Consider the following 22,916-nt stretch of genomic DNA (forward strand, 5'->3'; position numbering starts at 1 on the left):
GTGAGAAGTTTGGCCATTGGGGTGGGGCTCAGAGTAGAGCCGCTATTTCCCCCCATTGAAAAGAAGCCCGTTAATTTTATATGTTTTTTTTTTTTTTTTACATTAAACAGCTGAACACACACGGCCCCTTTAGATTCTAAATCAATCCACTTGTTTTGACACAGAAATCTGTACTTCATAATATTACACTGACTCTTAGTTGTTATAAGATATCTTTTTAAAAACTTCACACGTCGTCCCTTGCACTGTGCTGGTAAGCCATAAGTTCAGAAAAATTACTGTGAATCGAACAGAATTGCACTGTAAGCCTAACACACAGATGCCCTTTCAGTGGTCTCTGTTAACAGAGCTGCAGAGCTAAAAATATCTTAAACCAGAGAACAGAGTATGAGTCTGAGGATGAATGTGACATCTATACGTCACTCTTTTCTCTTCTAGCTGTCTTTTTGTATTTGCAATGATTATACTTTAAATTTCCACTTTAACTTCAACTTTAATCTATGAAAGGTGCATTTCAAGGGTTTGAGATAACAGAGTTGACAAATCATAACCATCATGTAGACCATCTAGTGAGCAGCAGGCTCACAGGAAAACCCCAGAATAAGCATGCCCTCGGACAGCTGACTGCAGCATGCAGAACGACACAATCTACACACTGGTGGCCTGTTGAATGCTTTCGTGCACCCCTCAATTTGTGCATTCTTGACTGATGGCCAGGCTCATAACGTACGTTACAATAAGAAGTAATGAAAAATGCTTTATTTTATTCTATATGTTCTTTTCAAATGAGCCAGAAATGAGGAGTCTGAGGCTGAAATAGTAATAAAACACAAAATTTTTCTTTTGGTAAACACTGAAACGCAATGGTTAAACCTAAATGACAATTCTGTTATTAGATGCCAGTTTTGTTCCTATTAATAAACTGCCATAACTTACTCTGCATGCATATGTGGGAAGTGGATTGCTTTAAACCTAAAGCTCAGAAGTGGTTGCTGAGCAAATCACACCCATATATGACCACAGATGCACAAAGTATCAGTATAGCATAAGAAAACAGCATATCATAAAAAATATAGGAGTAAAACTACTCACACTTCTAATCTTCATATAGATTTATAATTTCCCAAACTTTTATCATTTTCATGATGATACTGTTGTAATTTTGTTCACTTCTTTGGATTGCAAGCAAGAAGACTTCAGTGCAAACACTTTAGGAAGATCTACAGTTACTTTCCAATGTTAGGTGACCTCTAGTGGTTGTGTGAGGAAGTCCATGCTGAATGTTTTAAGTTTGGCATTTAGATCTTTAGCAGCATTATTTGGGATTTAAATATTACATTTATTCTGTTTGCACAATGAATATGTGCCATGGTTACCTTACCAGTGACTTGTAGAAACAAAGCACTGTAGTCACGGCCTTATTTTTACTTCATTTATAAACAGCCAGGGCAGGAGGCAAGAAAAAATGCCATTACATGACAATATAATAACAACAATCCCATTCAATATGCATTCTACTCTTATTTTTCAGTCTGCAATATTATATGGCTAACACTTACCAGTGTCAAACTATAACAGTAGTTGAGACTCCTGCTATGTAACAGACCACAAGCATTACAACATGATGCATGTGTGCCAGATATTATCTGCACGATACATTGTCAAAGTTTATAAAGTATAAAGGTTTACTTTCTGGGATTGCCTTGAGACTGGTTGATACATCTGTGTGATAATTTTGTAGTTTGAGGTTCTGTTGAACTGTGTTGCATTTTACAGAGTTATGTTGCTGTTATTTGGCCTACTCTCATTTACATAAATGCGATGGACAAATAACAGAAACCGAAGATCTGCACCTATTCTGCAATCAAAAGACATTTGTGAACCAAAATATATGAATATATATGAATTCATTGTGTTTTAATTATTAATTTCCCCTACATGATATATTATCAGGATGTGTAAATACATATAAAGCAGTGCTCACTCATATGCAAGAACTTGTGTGGGATGTTGATCATAAACTAACTGTATTATTTAAAAAATAAACATACATAAATACTTAAGCCACAGGTGCTACAAATGTGAGAAAGAAGATGAAGAAAGAAGATGACCTCTACAAGAGGTACCAACATGCATCATTGCACCCATGAAATCGGGCCAACAGGAAACCCACAGAGACAAAAAAAAAAACCTATATGTAGGCTGAGTCAAGATGAGTGGCCTGTTGAAGGCGTTGCCTCATTGCTTTACTGCACTTAAAATATGTTTGTTGACATGAAAAAACCCCTAAAACCACAGACAACAGGATGTCCGGTTATGTTGCAATAACTTATGCATTACGTTTGAAAATAAGTCATACTAGTTGTTTTTTGGCAACTCATTTGGTAAACTGATTATCTTTGCATGACTCTTTTTTTAACAATGAAATTCCTTTTTTTTTTTAATAATATGAATGAAGACGTTAGATGAAAAAAAACAAAAAACAAAATCCTAATATAATGAATGCTTATCATGTGACTAATTGGCACAATGCAGGGTTTTTTTGCTACAGGTTTTTAGCACGTTTGCTAATGTGCAGTCACAGTAGAAACAGAGAGAACAGAGAAAAGAAAAAAAAACAAGAAAACGTCATTGACACCTTTCGTTTTGTGTCAGTAATAAATGCAGGGTAACGTTTCTCACTGTTTCTAAAGCTCATCATCACATATAAGTTGGTTACATAGTTTTATCTGAACATTTGTTTGTAATTATTGTTATTTGTCTCTTTTGAGTTAAAAATCTCCCATTTCTATGACAATGAAGAAAAGTATTTGTGAATATAAAATGTTCATCTTCGAGTCACCATATCTGTTTAGTGGAGGTAACAGTCTCTGTGGTGACTGCAAAATATCTGTTACACAATACATAGTTCTATTGTAAATTAAGTTTGCACTATTAGAGTCTATTGCACATTTAGAATCCATTAAATTATTCAGAGAACAACCTTACACTTGTGAATATTGGAAGTTAGAACTCTGTTTAAGGATATAATTAAAATGGCACTTATACATGTGGTGGTAGCTCAGGAGGTAGAGCAGGGCATCTAGGTCATCTAGTGCAGCGGTCCCCAACCTTTTTTGTGCCACGGACCGGTTTATGCCCGACAATATTTTCACGGACCGGCCTTTAAGGTGTCGCGGATAAATACAACAAAATAAAACTAGTGCCGGTACCGAAAAAAAGAAGATTTATTCATAACACACGTGAAAAGACCCAGGAAAACCGAGTTAACGATAAAAACGATAACAAAATAACGCTGAAAACCGATAAAAACCCTGAAAACCATACATTTCACACCTGAGCCTCAACTCTCGCGGCCCGGTACCAAACGACTCACGGACCGGTACCGGTCCGAGGCCCGGGGGTTGGGGACCGCTGATCTAGTAGGTCAGTTCAAAGGTTGGTGGCTTGATCGCTGGCTGCTCCAACCTGCATGTCAAAACATTCTTGAGCAAGATACAAAACCCCCTAGTTGCTTTTTGATACATTCAACAAAGTTTGGTTGGTTATCTTATTAGTTTTGTAAAGAGCAACAGCCATTTCAATGTCTCCACATTTTGTGATTCTGTTTGTATTCCAGGTGTTGTGTCCTGCATTCATAATTTAATCAGTGGATCAGTGCTGAAAGTGACAGTCAGACCAGAAGCCAATTGTAAAACATCAAATGGAAAATATATAGAGTGTTGCACGAGTTATTATCATGTGAACAAGTTTCTCTTGCTGTGAAAGTAAACAGCGACTACTTTAATTTTTCAGTCTGCAGTATTAAATGGCTAACACTTACCAGGGTCAAACTTTAACTGTAGCAGAGACCCCTGCTATTTAACAGACCACAAGCATTACAACATGATGCATGTGTGCCAGATATTATCTGCACAATATGTTGTCAAAGTTAATAAAGTATAGAGGTTTATTTTCTGGGATTACAAAGGTACAGTGGCTTGCAAAAGAATGGGCAAGAATTTCAGTCTCTAGATGTGCAAAGCTGGTAGAGACATACTCTAAAAGACTGGCAGCTGTAATTGCAGCAAAACGTGGTTCTACAAAGTATTGACTCAGGGGGCTGAATAATTATGAACACCCCACTTTTCAGTTATTTATTTGTAAAAATGTTTGGAATCATGTATGATTTTCGTTCCACTTCTCACATGTACACCACTTTGTATTGGTCTTTCACGTGGAATTCCAATAAAATTGATTCATGTTTGTGGCTGTAATGTGACAAAATGTGGGAAAGTTCAAGGGGGCCGAATACTTTTGCAAGCCACTGTATGTTGCCGTTGTTTGGCCTACTCTCATTTACATAAACGTGATGGACAAATAACAAAAACCGAAGATTTGCACCTATTCTGCAATCAAAAGACATTTGCGGACTAAAATATATGAATATATATGAATTCATTGTGTTTTAATTATTAATTTCCCCTACATGATATATTATCAGGATGTGTAAATACATATAAAGCAGTGCTCACTCATATGCAAGTACTTGTGTGGGATGTTGATCATAAACTAACTGTATTATTTAAAAAATAAACATACATAAATACTTAAGCCACAGGTGCTACAAATGTGAGAAAGAAGATGAAAAGGTGCTTTCTACAAGAGGTACCAACATGCATCATTGCACCCATGAAATCGGGCCAACAGGAAACCCACAGAGACAAAAAAAACCTACATGTAGGCTGAGTCAAGATGAGTGGCTTGTTGAAGGCGTTGCCTCATTGCTTTTTTGCACTTAAAATATGTTTGTTGACATGAAAAAAAACCCTAAAACCACAGACAACAGAATGTTTGAACGTTAGATAGGAAGCACTCAGTGAATGATGCATGTTATATAAGCGATTTGAGTGCTCAATTAGAGTAGAAAAGTGCTCCTCTTGAGAAGATAGACTAATCAGTTAAATATATATATTTACCATGTGGTATAGCCATTGTAGGCCACTGGCTGTACCACTGACTAAGTTAATGTTAACTATTACCTATAAAGTCACAGTCTCCACAGTCATTTTTGCACATTGTGCACAGCAGCTTCAATATAAACCACTTGGTAACTAGCCAATCAACTACATTTCCTGGAAAACTGTACCTACATCATATCTGTGTGCCTCGGAGACTGTCTTTCAACTCCCCATGGTCTTCACTAATGGATGGACTGCATGTTATTCTTCTTGTTCTTTTAGGTAATTTTGGCATTGAAGTCACAATCCACTGGTTCCATTTTTCTTTTAATCAACAGACTTTCAGTGTTTTATGTTATTTGTCACATTTACATATAATTCTATTTTTATTCTAGGAGTTGTTTCCTGCAGTCAAAATGGAATTTCTGTATCAGTACTGGAAGTGACAGCCCAACCTGGAGATAACATCACTCTGTATTGCGACTGCAAAATGACCATTGGAGTGCACATAATATGGTACAGGAAGTGTTCTCATGAGAACACTGTTGTTTTACGGTACAAATCTGTGTCTTGGTTTCCTTTGGAACCTTTGTCTCATTTGCACTTTGTGAAGAATGAGTCGTCTAACTCCCGAGACCTTGTGATTTTAAATATCACTGAGTCTGATGAAGGCCTCTACTACTGTGGAACAGAAGAACAGCATGGGGAAAATAAAGACTGCAGATTTGTTTACACATATGGAAATTCCACGACAAGACTCAAATTAGGTAATTGAATTCAGTGCAATTCAATTTTATTTATATAGCACCTAATCACAACAAAAGTTTCCTCATGGTGCTTACGTAAGTTTTTTTTTTTTTTTTTAAATAAATGCAGTGGGTTGCATTTGTATGTATTAAGATTAAATAGGAAAATATTTGCTGTTGAAAAGAAAGCAGTCTGTCATTTATCGAAAATATGCCAGATTTAAACCATTAGGAAATCACCATGTTTCAATGTTATTATGCAATATTACTTTTTTGTTTGTTTGTTGGGCCTAAGGTGACAATATGTATGTTTATGTCACTATAGGAAAACCATTCATCGTGCAAGAACAGTGTGACATGGATGCTGGTGTAACCTGTGTGTCATGGATGATGTTGTTCACTCCAGCCTTTACCATTCTCACCTCATTCTCCTTTATTCTAGTATATCACACTTGTCAGAAAACAGGTACATACTATCTCATAGTTTCTTTCCTATTTTTGTACATAATAGCTTTTTTTTGTCTGAAATGTTTTATTCAGTCATTTTGCAGAGTCATACTTGTTATTTTTCTTTGCAATGTGTTTATCTGCAGACTCACAAACCCAATAGATAGATGCTTTTAATCTATTTAATATTACACTGCTACTGTGTTCATTTGTGCAGAAAAAAAATCTCATCATCATCAGAAAAGATTGAGTGTCAAAGGACAATCAAGGCAAAATATGGTAACCAAGGTTCCCTTCATAATCTTGATTTGCACTTTTGTACTTTATGCGTCACATTCACAGGTCGTTAATATTAACACGCTTGTTAAATGGAAAACTAACATCGCAAAACTAAACTAACTAATTACAAATGTTATATTGTCTTTCAGGATGAAGATCTGTGTTTAACACGAGTTGTGTTCCTGTCTCAGGACGCACAAACACACCATTCAGATGACAAAGAAGAAATAAATAACTAGCTTTGTCTTTAAGTTATATTTATAAGGTTTACAATCAAAAGTACACATTGTGTTTTTTTCAATCTCTCATTTTTGGTAACTCTGTCACTGTGTTTTTGTCATCATTCCTGCAGTCATATACAGTGGCTTGCAAAAGTATTCGCCCCCCTTGAACTTTTCCACATTTTGTCACATTACAACCACAAATATGAATCAATGTTATTGGAATTCCACATGAAAGACCAATACAAAGTGGTGTACATGTGAGAAATGGAACGAAAATCATACATGATTCCAAACATTTTTACAAATAAAAAACTGAAAAGTGGGGTGTGCGTAATTATTCAGCCCCCTGAGTCGATACTTTGTAGAACCACCTTTTGCTGCAATTACAGCTGCCAGTCTTTTAGGGTATGTCTCTACCAGCTTTGCACATCTAGAGACTGAAATTCTTGCCAGGGAAGAATGGGGACCACACCATGAGTTCCTCTCCTTTTACGCCAATAGCAGCCAATGATGCAGAGGTGTTCCTTGTAGCATGAGATGATGCATTGTCTTGCATGAAGATGGTTGTGTTGCAGAAGACACAGTTCTTCTCTTTCTACCATGGAAGAAAGTGGTCAATCAGAAACTCCACATACTTTGCAGAGGTCATTTTCACACCTTCAGGGACCCTAAAGGGGACGACCAGCTCTCTCCCTGTGATTCCGGCTCAAAACATGACTCCACCACCTCCTTGCTGACGACGCAGCCTTGTTGGGACATGGTGGCCGTCCACCAACCATCCACCCCTGCATCCATCTGGACCATCCAGGCTTGCACTGCACTCATCAGTGAACAAGACTGTTTGAAAATTAGTCTTCATGGAGTTCTGGGCCCACTGCAGCCGTTTCTGCTTGTGAGCATTGGTTAGGGGTGGCCAAATAGAAGGTTTATGCACAACAGCAAGTCTCTGGAGGATCCTACACCTTGATGTTTGCAGGGCTCCAGAGGCACCAGCAGCTTCAAATATGTGTTTGCTGCTTTGCAATGGCCTTTTAGCAGCTGCTCTCTTAGTCTGATGTATTTGTCTGGCAGAAACCTTCATCATTGTGCATTTATCCGCATGAACCCATGTGTGCTCTGACTCAGCCACAAATCTCTTAACATTATGGTGATCATGCTTAAATTTTCGTGAAATATCTAAGGTTTTCATTACGTGTCCAAGTCAATATATAGTCCATTCAACTATTTCACGCTTTTCAGCAGCAGCACTTTTCTTTCCTATATTGCTTGAAAATGGTGGTCTGCTTAATAATGTGGAACATCCTTCTTTAGTAGTTTTTCCTTTAATTGGGCTCACCTGGCAAACTAATGATCATAGGTGTCCGAGATTGATTTCAGTGATACAAAGACTCCTGAGACACAATTCCATCCATGGGTTTAACTGAAAAACAACTTATTTAATCTTTATGACACTTCAACACAATTTGTATAATAATTTGGAACGCGGTGTATATATAGATTTTGCATGTTGAATAAGTAATATACTTTACAAAGATTTCTGAAAACAATATTTTAAAAAACAACAACAAAGTTTTACAGGTGGACAGGAAATATGATAATCATATCACAGCACAAGGTTCCTGCTTTGCACCACCTGGAAAGCTTAAGCTTTTTCTGTGAGGAGCGTGTATGTTTTTTGGTGAGTGAGCAGGTAGGTCCTGACCCTGCAGAACGTAACACTACCACTAAAAGTCGTGGAAAATTAGCACGATAGCTTCAGGAAAGTCTGTGCTATTTTAATGCAATAAATGATAGTCAATTACTAACTAAATAATGTATGTGTGGTTTATATTCTCCTTTGACACTGATGTCATCTTGCTATTTGGTATAATTGCTTAAAGTATGCCAAAAAAACAGTCATTAAATATTAACAGATGCACTCTCTTACACCTAACAAAGGTAAAAACTAACTGCCATACAGCTTGCTACTATGATCAACTCTGGCTGTCTGACTGTTTAATATTTCATTTGTATCTTCTTTTAGTTGCTGTTTTTTATGACTTTGTTCGTGTGAGTTTAGAGAGATCATTGGCAGTATCTGACCTGTTTACTCTTTGAGTAAGAGTTTGTGGACAGAAAGAACAATGCAGCATGTCAAATTAATCTTAATCTAATAAAACAAGCTAGAATTAGACAGTATTCAGAGCAGTAATTATGGAAGGTTTTACTGAGTAAAAGGAAGAGGGGAGTGGGAGAGGGAGGGTTTCTGATCCCTCAACATCACTCAGAAGCATCACATGCTGACCTAAACACTCCTGACATCTATTGGAGATGACAGGTAATGAACTAAAAACTTCTTAACAAACACTTCTCTCAACAGTCAAAGCTAAATTATATTGTTGTCTTATTCTCAAATGATTGCTGGAAGTTTATATCATGACTACGTGATATGTATTCTTCATTTTAATGACTCTGTAATGCACTGTAGGGAAATCCATACTGTACAGTTTTCCCTTTTTATGATTTTTAATGAGTTTTTGTGTAACTGTGTATGTAGGTTCCTCTCAAATGCAAGAGGAGTATGGCTGCTGCAGTGACAAGTCTTTACACTGACTGTGATTTTAGTATAGTGTTTTTGAGCCATTGCAGTTACTTCAGTTACAGAATTGACTGTTTTTATGTAGTGCTCTCTATGGAACCAGTGATTACAGCTTTTTAATAATGGTTTTAAGAGGTTTCAGATAAACATTTTATAATCATGATGTGTCCTGACCACAAAATGAAACTTGAGGATCTTTACACTATTCTGCTGAATTTTAATTAAATAAAATATTCAGGAGACAGAAGTCTTGTTGGCTATTCTGAAACACTTAGTTTTCAAAAAACTAAACACTAAAAATAAAAATTAGGAGGTCATTGTCTGCTTCCAAAAAGTTTCTTCTTGACATAAAGGAAGTGCAGTTCACTTTAAAGGCAGGTCTGCTTATTATGCAAGTGGGGATTACAGATATTCTGAAATTTCTTTCACAAATGACACATTTAAGATGCTGTAGTTTTTTTCAGGATTTTATTTTAACACAATGGACGGCATTTTTTAATTTTACCAACTTTGTAACCTGAGTTATCATCAATTTCATATAAATCAGTAAATAACAGCCCATTTATTCATGACACAGTTAATCAGTTTTTCTTTTCTAAGACAGGGGAAAACATTTTACACTCATGGTACTTGACACTGAAACAACTTACAAGCAAAAGTGCGCTTCTCTTTGTTTTAGCATCAATCTGAGTCATTTGTCCCTCGGGTTCTGGTGGTAAATACATTTTTGTTGTTCTTCTATACATCTGAAGAACAACAAAAATGTATTACAGCTGTTGCTCGCATGATAATAATAATGCACCCCTCTTGATACGTTCTACCTGAATCTTAGTCATCAGGACCTAACACAGTCCCTAGAAATTTCAGAAGATTTATCTCTTATTTCATAAACACATTGGTTCTCATTCAGCCTCCTGTTACTTATTTTTATTTCCACAGTTTTCAGAGAGAAACCCATGTGTAAAACCTCAACTTATAGATTATTATTTTTCTTATGACATCACTGACCCCCTTCATCAGGTCTGCTCACTTTGAGCCAGTACTTTGGACTGCTCGTGGCATATGTTAATTAGTGTACTGTTTGCATTTTTGTGAATGCATCATCAGGTAGCTTTCTGATGTGAAAAGAGGGTTTTGCACTGTTGCAGACCATTACCAAATCTGGCTCTAAATATCATGATGACAGCTGTGACCACTCATTTTGTTATTAATGGCTTTCTTGCAAGAATTAGACCGAATTTCAACCAATTAATCCAACTGTGAATATTTTATTTCCTCATTTGGAAAAATAGCAGTGCAGTGTTGTTCCTTTGCACTCAGCAGCACTGCACTTCTGATTACAACTGGTATAAAAAATACTTAATTATTGAAGAAAAAAAATTCCAATGAAAATGTTCATATCTGAAGTGCTTAAATAAAAAAAGTAAGTTAAAACAAGAAAATGATTTAATGCCTGAAAACAATTAATGAGCTTTAATCATTCAATAACATAAACAGTTTAGAAATTAAATATGTGATTCTTAATACATTAATTTCAGAAACTAAGACAGCTATAATAATTTTTTTTACATTTGTTGTTTTACAAAAAATAAACTAATCTCTATGCTTGTAAGCTAATCAAAGCAAAAAAAAAAAAAAGAACATAGGGACAATTCTTAAAGAATAAAAACTATGATTATCTACTTTGTGAATCCTGATCCATTTCAAATCTTGCTACTCACTTATCTACTTAATTTTTTCTGCCTAACACAGAAGTAGTCAAAAATCCTCCATATTAGAAGTGCAAACAGTCAGCACTTTCATTTGTGACAGTGCATCAGGGAATCGTTTTGTCTACTTTGTTTAACTCTATCTGAAGGCCGTTGTTTAACCACACATCAAAAGTGCTGATGGCAACTGTAAATGCCATTTAATTGCAAAGTGGCTAAAGAAAATAATACTGAACCATCTACAAAAAAATATATTATGAAACTATTAAAAATATTTGTTGTATAATAAATGATTCTTTATTGTGCTGCATATATTTAGTCCAGAACTATTCAGCTGTCAAACGTGTTTAAGGACTCTAACAATTGCTGTGGTATTTAAAATAAAAAAAATTAAAAATAAATAAGTAAATAAAAACTGTCCCTATTTTAATGTTAATTTAAAAGCATGGAGTTTAACCCTAACCCCCTAAACCCTAATTCCAGTTCCTTTAAATTGTCCTTTAATGTTGATATGTGCATTATGCAGCTGTACTGAAAATTTCCCAAAAATGTCAAACTAGTAAATTTGGATAAGTTTAGGAAGGTAAATTTAATTCGGACATCACAAAGTTTAACTCAGTTTCTTTTGCACAAGAATGCATTAACTTTAGCACTGTATTAAACAGTTTTGATTGAGTTTCTAATGTTTAAGATGAATTTAAGAATTGCCACTGTCATACCGGAAAGCAGCATCTGTTAAAACATTTAATCCTTCAACCATAGATAACTATAAAAAAAATCTAAACTACTATATCAACCATGTATTTATAAGACTTAGTATAGAAAGTAAAACCAATTACTATTTTTTTTTTGTCATTTTGACTCTGTATAACACCACAGAGGAGTTTAGATAAAAGAAGATGGGGCTGGCTTTGAGTCTTCTTTTAAGGAATAACAGCCATTCTATAAACAAGATGGTCAAAAGTAACTGGACACATGTCCGATATACAGCTTCAGAAAACATCTAAAAGAGCTGTATATATATATGTATATATGTATATATATGTGTGTGTATATATGATATCACTGCTGTTAATGGTCGCATAAATTCTATCTGCAGGGCTATACTCTCTGCTAAAATTCAGACCAATGTGGCAAAACTGATCAGACAGCACTTCAACTGGCCAAGTCAGTCATCTAATCTTCATACTGAAGACAAAACCGATGGCAGAAAGACCCACAAACAAGCAGAAACCTAAGGTGGTTGCAGTAAATGCTTGGCAGAGCATCTCAAAAGATTAAATGTAAAATTTGGTGAAATCCATGTGTTTTACATTTCATTGCAAGTCATTAACTAAAAAGGACTTTCATCCAAGGATTAAAAACAGCCCTTATTTTAATCTTAACTTTAACCTTATCTATTTTTGATTACCCCTATAATAGGGGTAGCGTGTATAATAATATAATGCCTCCAGTTCCTTAACAAGTAATGCAATACTATAGTTGAACCCCTTGAGCTAAAAGGTTTGTAAAACTGTGCACTTTGACTACTGAATGTCATCAAAGACAATTTGAAACTCAATTTCTATAAATTGTTCAAAAGAAAAAAAGGAAAAAAATCAGCTGATTTGCAGAGTTGCTGAAGAGCACTTTATAGCTTCTCTGGACTCGACTCATTTTTCTTTTTAAAGAGATTTTTGAGCTTTAAAGGTTTTTTGCTCTTTTCCTTTTCCTTGTTCCTGTCATCTGCGGCCTCCGAAGGCAATGAGGGAGCAGGGAGGACAACCCTTGGTTTTGGCAGAGGTGGCTCCATCTCTGCTCGCAGCCTGCCAGCAGAGAGGTTTGTTGCTGCAGACATGGAGCTGCATGATTTTTCCAGGATTCCATCGTAAACAAGCTGGCTCAGCGGCCCAGCAGTGAAAAAGTCTGATGAAGACTTCCATGGCACCTGGGATGTTAACATGAGATCAGGCTGCACATTTCGAGCTGCCAGTGAACTTGATTCTGATAACTCTTCCCTCAAGATGAATTGTTTAGGCATTTCCCTTGGGATATCAACTCTATCCCGAGAGATTTTTCCAGTAGTAGTGTCTGTGGTGCTTTCAGCATCCTCTCTTGGCATTCTTGGCATTCTCCTTCTGAGAGAACCAGCAGACATTTCAAGTTCATTTCTCTGTAAACCTTTACTTGTTGATGGCTCTAAACAAAACTCTTGCATCTCTGTAGAGGATGAGGTATCCACGAGTGCTGCGAGTCTCTCTCTGGACAGTATCTTCACTGAAGCAACATCTGTATAGTACTCCAGCTCATCTCTAGATATTTTTCTTGTTGGTATTCTGGTTGTCTCAACAATTTTGTCTTTTGCTGATCCCCTCACAGAGGAATCGAGTTGATTTTCCCCTTTATGGAACGCATGCTTCCTGGAACCTGTGTCTTGGGACACTCCCATTGAATCTCTTGTAATCCTTCTGGAGTCAAACAGATGCTCAGGATCATCCCTTGTCATCTTTCCTGAGGAAGTGTCAATTGAAGAGCCCATCATATCTTTTGATATCTTCCTTTTTGCTAGATCCGCTGATGCTTCTACTTCATCCCATATCATCTTTCTCACATCTATTCCCAAATCACTTCTTTCTCTGAATGTATTCTTTGAGGGAACCGCTGTCAAATCCCCCAGTGTGTCCTTCTCTATTTTCCTGGGTGAAAACTCTGCATCTGTCTCATTTGAAATTCCCTTTTTAAGCACAACATCAGTGGGAAGTCCAGTCCTGTTGCGTGACATCTTCTTTGATGTTGAATCTATGCATGACTCTTCTGCAGACATTTTTAAAGAAGATGTTTCCAAAGAAGTATCCAAGGTTTTGTCTCTTACCGTCTTGCTACAGGCAATATCAACAGAAGTTTCAGGGTCTTCCATGGACATTTTGCGAGCTGGTGATTCAACAAGAGCCTCTACTTCTTTAGTTAAAGTTTTTGTAACAGGGCTCTCAGAAAGCAGCTCGGTGTCATCGTGATAGAGCTTTCGCGAGGAGATGTCAACAGCAGAACTAGGGAACAGTTTGCTGAGAGGAGGAGAAGTCATATACTCTGACTCTGAGAACCTTTCTTGGGAATCTCTATTAGTGAGAGAAAGGAAAAGAAGCATAAGCAAAGAAAACAGGAAAGGAAAAAAGTCAAAGGACAGCTAAGGCTCATATACAGGTAGGGTAAGAGGGTAGTTTAAAAATGCACAGCAGCCTTTAAAAGTTGGGAACAGGCAGACATACTGTTTTTTTAGTGTTTTTCGGAAATGTTCCTCTTCCTCGTCATAGGAAGAGTAGGGAGTTCGGATGGGGATAAGAAGGTCAGGGTCTGGGGAGATCAATGCAGCTGATGGTTGAGGAATGACCCCGGAGCGGCGTGACCGACATATGGATACCCGTGCTCGAGGAGACCGTTTAAGTGGTGCAACTGCAACTGGTGAGAAACAATTATTAAAAATGAAGAATCTATGCAGAGCAGATGCTGTAAGAGCAGAAATTAATATGTACCCTAATTTTCATTCCAGAACACTACTATTTAAACTTTGTCTGTGAAGCTGCAGTACACATATGGTTAGAGAAGTTCAGTGATGTAGAAACAAGGATGGTATATACATATATGTATACGTATACTAATGACACCCATTCACCGTACAGTTAATTTTTTCTTTTACCACTTTACTATTTCTGTTATTTGTGAAGCATTATTAAGGAAGGAATCTGACCTCTCTTATGAGCGCTTGTTTTTCTTTTTCAATGAGTTTGTGTATTCTTAAAAAAAACACAAACTTATCAGCTACTTAACAAATCCTTCACTTTGGAAATATTTCAAAGTTTTGAGGTTGAACACTGCATACACTACTGTACTTTGATTCTGATCACTAGAGTTATGTATCTTTCATTATAAAAAGTTTTAAATGTGCTGTAACTGGGATCCATTTGATAATGGAATATTTTTTGAGACAGATGATAGTTTTGTCATATATTTTATCATATATCAGGTTGTCATTAAACTCAGATTTGCAGGCAATATGCAAACCATATAACTTAATGCAAAGTATTAAATTCAACACCTAAACTTCTGAATGCATTGATCGGAAGTGTGCAAATCACACATCACGTTCCAGATTCCAATCAAATTTAACACTGTGTGACACTGACAATAACAAGGACTCAACTAAAAGCTCCTCGTTCCCGTTTCTTACCTGGTATCTGAGGTAAAATAGGAGAGGTAGGCTCATCTAAAAGATCCTCTATGGAGCCATGAATGGAGCTGTGGCACGAACAAGATGACTGGCACACTCTAGGCAACCCCAGGGCAATTGAGTCGGAGTAGAGTTGAGCAGTGAGTTTTGCTAAACCCGGATTCCTGATGATAGGAAATCCACAGAGGAGCTCAATCTGTTGCCAGCGATGAAGACGCTCCCGCAGGCAGGCTGTTACTTCAGACAAGGAATTCCTTTAAGAGATCCAAAAAGTTTTGTGATGAAATGTTGAATCTTTATATTGACAGACACAAATACCTGGACAGAGATAACTTTGTGACTCACCTGGCTTCCAAAATCTTGTGGTCTACTTGGTCTAGAGAGGAGCTGTGGGCCACGTGGAGTGTCCCCAGCACAGAGCTTCTCTTCTTCTTAATCCTCTCTGCCTAGAAAAAAGCATACATATGAGTCTGGGCACTTACATATGAAGGATAGACACTATAAACATTATTACTCTTATGTTGCTATGCATTACCTCCTCCTTGGCAGTGGCAAGCTGTAGTTCTGCACTCTGCTTCTTAACATTGTAGTACTGCACCTCTACCTCATGTGTCAGCTGCAGCCACTGCTGAAGCACCTCTGTGACAGTCCAGCTGGCTTGCATGTCCTTCTCGGCCTGCTTCAGCGCTCCACGGACCTGAAGAGGTGGCAAATGTTAAAAGTCATCAGTATGCAGAAAATAATTTAGGGTAAATCATTCAGGCCTTCCAAACTAGGATGATGAGTGTCTTGCATTTGTGAAGCTGCTTGCTCTCACTGCAGCGTTTCTACCTGTTCCAGCTCCTCCTCTGCATATCTGAGGCGGCTCAGCTCACTGACAGCTCCCTGCCTCAGCTCATGCAGACGGTGAGCTTCTTCCTGTGCCCCCATGATCTCATCTCTCATCTTCTCCTCTAGGCTCTGTTTTTCTTCTGCCACATTACGCTTTTCTTCCTGGGCTTGCTCCAGTCTGAGTAAATCAAAGCGTCTTTAGTTCAATCACACAAAGCAAAGGCAACCTGGTAACTTACAGTAGCTAAGAGACTGACAGAGAGAAGAAAAAAAAATCACAGTTCTTACTGTTCTTGTAGTTCTATGAGGCTCTGTTCAGCCCTCTGGAGACTTTCTAAATCTTTCATCATTTTGGATATGTGGACTTTGCTGGCTTTGTTCTGAGCCTGGGCAAACCAGCAGCCGCCGACTCCCATCACAACTGACACAATGAGCAGCAGGTCCTTCATGTAGTTATGAGGGGGCCCTATGATTGAATGGACATCAGATCACTTTAAATAATAATCAAATCAAATCAAAATTTATTTCTATAGCACCTAATAATACAACAAAGTTGAGCAAAGTGCTTCACAGAGCAATAGCATAAGACAGAATAAACAGTTAAAAGGAGGACAGGAAACAATATGAACACTATGGGTAAAAAAAACACATAACTAGCCACAGAATAGCATACTAGTTTGAATCAAAAGCCAGACTAAAATAATAAGTTTTAAGACGCAATTTAAAAAACTGGATGGACTCTGAGGAACAAATATATGGAGGGAGGTTATTCCAGAGTCTGGGAGCTACGACAACAAAGGCCCGATAAACCTCTGGACTTCAGACGAGACCTCGGTTGCGTCAGGACCATTTGATTGGAAGATCTAAGTGCCTTATTAGGGATATACAAATGGAGGAGTCCGCATAGATAGCTGGGAGCCAAATTGTTTAAAATTTTAAAGGTAAGCAAGAGAATTTTGAAATTGATACGATATTCAACAGGGAGCCAATGTAGGTTGGCTAAATCTGGTGTGATGTGGGCATAATTTCTAGTACCAGTTAAGAGACGTGCAGCTGCGTTTTGAAATAATGATATGAACATTAAGTAAGTTGAAACAAAAGGCCTTAAATGTAAACTGATTTAGCAACTTTGCTGCCTGATTGATCATTTAATGCTGATTTTAGATTAAAGGTTAAGAGGAAAAAAGTAATACAAAAGTAGTTATGCTATGTAAAGAATGGCAACGGGGCATGTATGTATCTTTCCTGCTTCAAAGACATCAAAGATACTGTCTGAGGGAATAAAGTGAGGATTTCTTCTTACGTGTAGGTGGGCCAAACAGAACAACATCCAGAGCTTTGATGGTGAGCTTCTGTTTGTCTCTCTGGTCCTGAACTCTTAGCTGGCCACTCAGGAATGAAGGCTCATTAGCTGCAATCCTGCAAATGGATTTTTTTGTTTTTTATTTTAATGGCTTATTTGGGGTTAGTAAAATATGCATACATGTGTGTTTTTAGGGTTTCCAGGGTGACGAGCCCTGCCTTGTGTAACATATGTATGGTTGCCTGAAGAGAGTTAATGGTAGCAAAAGAAGAAGAACAATGGCAATACATGTTGACTACAGATATCACTGAATCAAACAAACAGGAGATAATGTGGTTCCTTCAAAACTTAATCTGAGAATACAGTTTCTAGAAGACCAGCTTGTTTATGTGGTGAATTGCCTGTACACCCCCTTCAGTTATTCTCACCTGGGGAGTGTGTTTCCATTGACCTTAAACTCTTTAAAATTTCTCTCATACTGTGGCAATTCAACAAAATCCTTCAGCCAGCGGAGCACGTCATCCTGAGTCCAATTATGTACTAAAACAAAACAAGATAAATTTCAGATAAAACATGATACTGGACACAAACACAAACACACTCTGTTACACCCACATACCTTCGGATGACTTCCAGCTTCTCCAGAGCTCCTCAACTGTGATGTGCTGGTCTTCTCTGTGCAGGTTGCTGTGTTTGTTAGTCTGTTGCTGCTTCATGTCTTCAATAATGAACTGCGGCATTGGAGAAAAACAGTACAACAGAGTGAAAATAGGACTTTTTAAAATTTTATTATGAGGTACAACACTAAAATGCGAAGATAAGTGTCACAAGGACATCATATTGTTTGAACTTCATGTCCAGGATAAATTGAGTGAGTGCTGGTGTGTGTCATGTGCTTAGATTTCAATCTAGGAATAAGAAGCAGTTGTTTTTAGTTTGCATTTATTTAGAATGGTTGCAGAACCATAAGTGTGTATTGCAAACTTCAGGGATTGCGTGTGTGTGTGTGTGTTGGTGCTGTCTTGGAATGTGTGCTTGGCACTAAACGAAGGCTTCATATGATAGCTAGAGGAATTCTGGGACTTTGATGAGCCCAGACCCCTCCTCTGACATCTCTATGGTAACTGCAACCTGAGCCCCTGGATATCGTATCCCTGAGCTGCATTCTGGAAGGCAAAGGCATTAGAGAAGTCTAGGTTTATTACCTGACGCACATACAAACAGTATAGCAGCATATTAATGTTGAAGTAGTTTACCATTCAAAAAAATCTGAAGGGGAAAAAAATTGTCAGCACACGCTGCATACTGTTACGAATAACTATAAAGGTCACCAGTGTTACGGTTTTCTATTTGTGCAAACCAATTTTTGTCACTGAGCCAAAGGCAAAGTTATACTGCTATCCTTGAAGGAGCATTTGACTCTAGCAGCAGGGATGACACCTGTTGTTGCACTGCTAAACACTGTGTGCATCAATCATGCAAAAACATACAGGCACAGGGATTAAGTAAAATAATTAAATAAATAAATAAAATAAGAAAATGGGTTACATATTTCATGAAGAGCAAGGTGTCTACCTCCACACTCTCTTCCACCTCAATCCCCCCATCTTGGTCATCGTCCATCATCTGATGGATGCTCCGAAGGGCCTCCAAGCTGAAGCGATCAGCTTCGCTCATGCATGGTGGAGACACTACGGTGCAGGGGTCTGCATGGGTGGGAAAGGCAATAATAATACATCTCATTATTTTGCTCAATTTATCCCAAAATAACTTTCATTTGCATCGTTATTTAAGCTGATCTTTAAGAGCTTTTCAATCTTTTGGCTCACATAGCATCATCTATAATGTCCACAAGATCAATATAGAGAGCCTGGGATATCTTACTGTCTCCTTTGTGCATTTGGTAGTTATCACTATGTCTCAAAAAATCCCATGTAGTAACAATTCTAAATTGCATGTTCATCCGCTGGGAATTACACTGTTCTGTTTAAAAAAGGTTAAGAGTCCCGAAGTAAAGTACAATAAATCTTAGTGTCCTCTGTCTGATTCTGGAGAGGTACATTACTTGCATCCTTTTCACTCTTAATGTTTGCTTTGTTTTGTGTATCCCTTTTTTCCAATCAATATACTTAAAATGCAACCCTATCAACCTACTAAAATAAAACCAAAGTAAAAGCAACATCATTTCAACCCAGATAAATTAGAATAAAATGGAAAACAAAATGGAAATTAAACCAAGTACCCAGTCAGTACAATACATTTCCTGAGAGTTAAGTTTCCCTTTAAAATCTACTTTCTACTTTGGTACTTTTAGTACTTTTTTATGACATTAGGAAACTACCTAAAGTCTAAAGTTCCAGTTTTCTGAATGAATTTATCAGAGTTAAATGGGTTTAAAACAGGGCAGCATGGTGGCATGGTGGTTAGCACTGTTGCCGCACAGCAAGAAGGTCCTGAGTTCAATTCCACCATCAGGCCGGGCTCTTTCTGTGTGGAGTTTGCATGTTCCCCCCGTGTTTGCGTGGGCTTCCTCCCACCGTCCAAAGACATGCAATTTGTGGGGATAGGTTAATTGGATAATCCAAATTGCCACTAGGTGTGAATGGTTGTCTGTCCCTGTGTGTTGTTGGCCCTGTGACAGACTGGCGACCTGTCCAGGGTGTACCCTGCCTCTCGCCCTATGACAGCTGGAATAGGCTCCAGCGCCCCCCGAGACCCTGAAAAGGATAAGCGAATGGATGGATGGGTTTAACACAACTTTAACAAATTTTAGCAAACAAATAAGGTTTTAAGATCAAGCCTTCACTCCATGAAGCAACACACTATGAGAAAATGTGCAGGAAATACATTTCATTGAATCATAATGACGACTCGGTGGAGTCATTATAATCAAATCAACCGTTGTAATTTGGTTTAAATCGTACAGTGAGTTCCTGGCTTGAGTACGAGTACACTGATGCATTAGAAGATGACGCATAGCTTTCTGTCATCTGTCAGTCTGCTGAGTCACAGCCCATTTTCGTCTCAGTGACTCTCAAGTCTGAGTGTTTCAAGGGGCAAGAGGCTGAGGGTCAAAGGTCTGCTAGCTGAGCCCACTGTGAGCCACCTCCAGTGATGCTAACCACTCTGTGCCAAAAATGTAATGAAGAAATAATCCATGGGTAAAGAGAGAGAGGGGGGAGAAAGCAAGAGGGAGAGAGACTTCTATGGAAAAAAACAAACAGAGGATTCCCATTTCGCTGCATCCTGCCCTTAATCTTCTTACAAAATATTGGCATTTATCTCTGAAGGTTCTTGTTTTGTTTTTTCATATGAAGCAAATCCTCTGGGAATTTTTGCATTTTTAGACAGTTACAACCACATGAGCCATATGTTTTCTTCATGTGCAAGATTATCTTAAGACATACACAGATACATAAACACAGGGTGTGTTTTCAGAAGGTTTCTCAAGTAAGGAAGAACAGCAGAAAGTAGGAGTAAAATCATTTCAGATTATTAACTCTTTGAATGATGTAGGCATGTCTTACTCGACACAAGTGATGTGCTCTTTTTGTGATAAGTAGGAGGGAAAACTCATTTAAAATGGAATAGCAGAACATTTGGTAACCCGATGTTTCACTTGCTGCTGTCAAAACAGAAATCTATGACAGTTACAGGCTACATGTTTTTTCTTACCATCCAGACAGCCAGGAGAGTCTACAGTAACAATATATTTTTAAAAAGCTAAGATATTTATCCCTCGTTTGCTGATGAAACTTGAATTCCAGAATAACGAGAAGCTGCTTCGATGATGGAGCTTCTTCTGCCTCACAAGGTGGTGTAAACAAAGGGACCTAAAACAGTGTTTGTGCCTTTACTGCTCACTTTGTGTGAGAATTGATGTGTGGTGCTGTTAGGAATCACTTATATTTAGGGACAACAATTAAAATTAATTAATTACTGCCATGGTTAAGGTTGGGGCAGCAAGGAGTAGAAAAAAACTCCAGGAAATAACTGTAGCGATGGGAAACACAACTGTGAGTTTGTGCGCAGGGGATTGTGTGGGTTTAACGATGTCCCTGCAGGACCTCCACATAAAAACTTTCCACAGGTGAGCGGAAGCTGCTGGAATCCTGTGAGAGTGGAGCACATTGTGGCACATGTATATTTAGATTAAATTGTCAGAACGCTATTATTAACCCCCGTAACAAGTTTGTGCCCGATAAATGGGCACATGTGTTTGTTTGTTTTTAACAGATAAACAACAACAACAAACAAAAAGTTCCTGTTTCCTAAATATATTTTTGGCAGCGTGTGCAGGTTGCACAAACACTCCAAAACGGAATTCTACCAACAGATGCTCTAATAACCTGATGGTTTTCTTTTAAAATAAACAAACAAATAAATGATAAAGGTTAGATTTTCAGGTTAAATTTTTTTAAAAATGAGTCTTTCCTCAAGTTCAAGTGTCAAAACCGCCGACTATCACCGCTATAATCGGCGCAACATCAACAGTGATAGTGCAGATTTTAAACCCAGTCTAAATACTTTGTCATGCTTTACTTTCTTTCGTGTTTTCTTTTTTGTTGGCGCCATGCATCATTCAGTACATACGTGCCGGGTCGAAACTTGCGCTCTCACCGGGGTTGGTAACACCCTCGAGGTCCCCGGCAACTTGTGCGGCCCAGAAGAGTGCAGCGGGGAAAACGAGCAGTAGCGGGGACGGAGGGAACATTTCACACGGATGGTAATGTTGTCGTCCAAAGCTGAGAAAGTTCTCAAAATAAACGAATAAAGAACATATACATAACCAAAGGCCCGTTTCGGAGGCACCAGCGACAGCCTGCGAAAAAGTGTTAAGCGATCTGCGTTGCTATTATGGGTACATCCAGAAGGGAGATGTGATAGGCTGCTGATGTTCACTTGAGAAATCTGGCAGTGGCACTGTTGTGCAGATTGAAACGTAAAGTTTAGGTGGGTAAAAATGATATATATAAAAAAGGTTTTAATCAAAGCGTAGTTCAAACACAAAAAGGATTAGTCAAAGTTTTTCAAACTTGCGCATGATATTCCAGGAAGAAGAAAAAACAACATCAAAACATCTGATTCTGATATAATAAATCCATATTCAGTGTGATATAATCATCAGAATAAATGGTCCTGGGTGAGATCCATGGACAAAAAAATTAAAACCATCCAGTTACAACTTAAAGGCACAGCAGTTTAAATGGTGGTTGATCGGTTTTCTGATTTTTATAATCCAACTAGTCGTACAAAAGGTTCCCTGGCCTCTCTCTCCCTGCAGCCCTTTCCCAGAGATGTCATGTTCCTCCTCAGAACTCCACCCCCTCACTCCATTTGCAGCATGGGGGGTCTTAATTAGTTTTCCTAACATATTTCCCAGCCACACAAACGGGGGTCAAAAATTCCATATGACTAACCCTGATATGCAGCTTTTAATTTTCAGAGTTAGTTTCCTTTTCGTTAAGGTAGGGACAACCGCTATAATACACTGTACACTGTCGAGTGTAGCCCTTAATGTTTGGATAGAGGATCAATTAAATCCCATAGATCTCACTATTGGAAGTATTTCCTGAGATCAGCTAATGATTGGCTGTCCTGATATCATCGCCTGACTGTATCTGTGATTGGAATTCTTCAAGCTATGTGAAAGGG

General features: G+C 37.9%; 2 protein-coding genes across 3 annotated transcripts; one reads left to right on the forward strand and one right to left on the reverse strand.

The window, feature by feature from the left end:
• Positions 1-4,996: 4,996 nt before the first annotated feature.
• Positions 4,997-6,841, forward strand: LOC116326011. The gene is made up of 5 exons (XM_031747097.2): positions 4,997-5,222; positions 5,336-5,707; positions 6,012-6,152; positions 6,351-6,412; positions 6,562-6,841. Exons 1-5 carry the CDS (start codon positions 5,186-5,188, stop codon positions 6,649-6,651), a joined length of 702 nt encoding a protein of 233 aa, XP_031602957.1. The 5' UTR covers positions 4,997-5,185; the 3' UTR covers positions 6,652-6,841.
• Positions 6,842-9,673: 2,832 nt separating this feature from the next.
• LOC116325995 (stromal interaction molecule 2-like) lies at positions 9,674-22,821 on the reverse strand. 2 transcript variants are annotated; one of them, XM_031747082.2, is made up of 12 exons: positions 21,882-22,821; positions 18,837-18,967; positions 17,881-17,992; positions 17,690-17,801; positions 17,262-17,377; positions 16,247-16,424; positions 15,959-16,136; positions 15,663-15,824; positions 15,473-15,573; positions 15,128-15,381; positions 14,169-14,358; positions 9,674-14,018 (listed from the first exon to the last, which is right to left on the reverse strand). In XM_031747082.2, exons 1-12 carry the CDS (start codon positions 21,973-21,975, stop codon positions 12,554-12,556), a joined length of 3,093 nt encoding a protein of 1,030 aa, XP_031602942.1. In that variant the 5' UTR covers positions 21,976-22,821; the 3' UTR covers positions 9,674-12,553. The 2 variants fall into 2 exon arrangements, with proteins under 2 accessions (XP_031602942.1, XP_039469644.1); XM_039613710.1 differs by having other exon boundaries at positions 21,855-22,821.
• Positions 22,822-22,916: the final 95 nt, after the last annotated feature.

This window comes from Oreochromis aureus, linkage group 6 (assembly GCF_013358895.1).
Source record: "Oreochromis aureus strain Israel breed Guangdong linkage group 6, ZZ_aureus, whole genome shotgun sequence".
NCBI classification, from domain to species: domain Eukaryota; kingdom Metazoa; phylum Chordata; class Actinopteri; order Cichliformes; family Cichlidae; genus Oreochromis; species Oreochromis aureus.

Excerpts from the sequence above, each read along its gene's own strand:
- LOC116326011 (XM_031747097.2), top strand. The coding sequence starts at position 5,186 with ATGGATGGACTGCATGTTATTCTTCTTGTTCTTTTAG. Across the intron at positions 5,223-5,335 it reads TATTCTTCTTGTTCTTTTAG|GAGTTGTTTCCTGCAGTCAA; the intron begins GTAATTTTGGCA and ends TTTTTATTCTAG. Across the intron at positions 5,708-6,011 it reads CACGACAAGACTCAAATTAG|GAAAACCATTCATCGTGCAA; the intron begins GTAATTGAATTC and ends ATGTCACTATAG.
- LOC116325995 (XM_039613710.1), bottom strand. The coding sequence starts at position 21,975 with ATGTTCCCTCCGTCCCCGCTACTGCTCGTTTTCCCCGCTGCACTCTTC. Across the intron at positions 15,382-15,472 it reads CACAAGATTTTGGAAGCCAG|GAATTCCTTGTCTGAAGTAA; the intron begins GTGAGTCACAAA and ends GATCTCTTAAAG. Across the intron at positions 14,019-14,168 it reads CGAAAAACACTAAAAAAACA|AGATTCCCAAGAAAGGTTCT; the intron begins GTATGTCTGCCT and ends TCTCACTAATAG.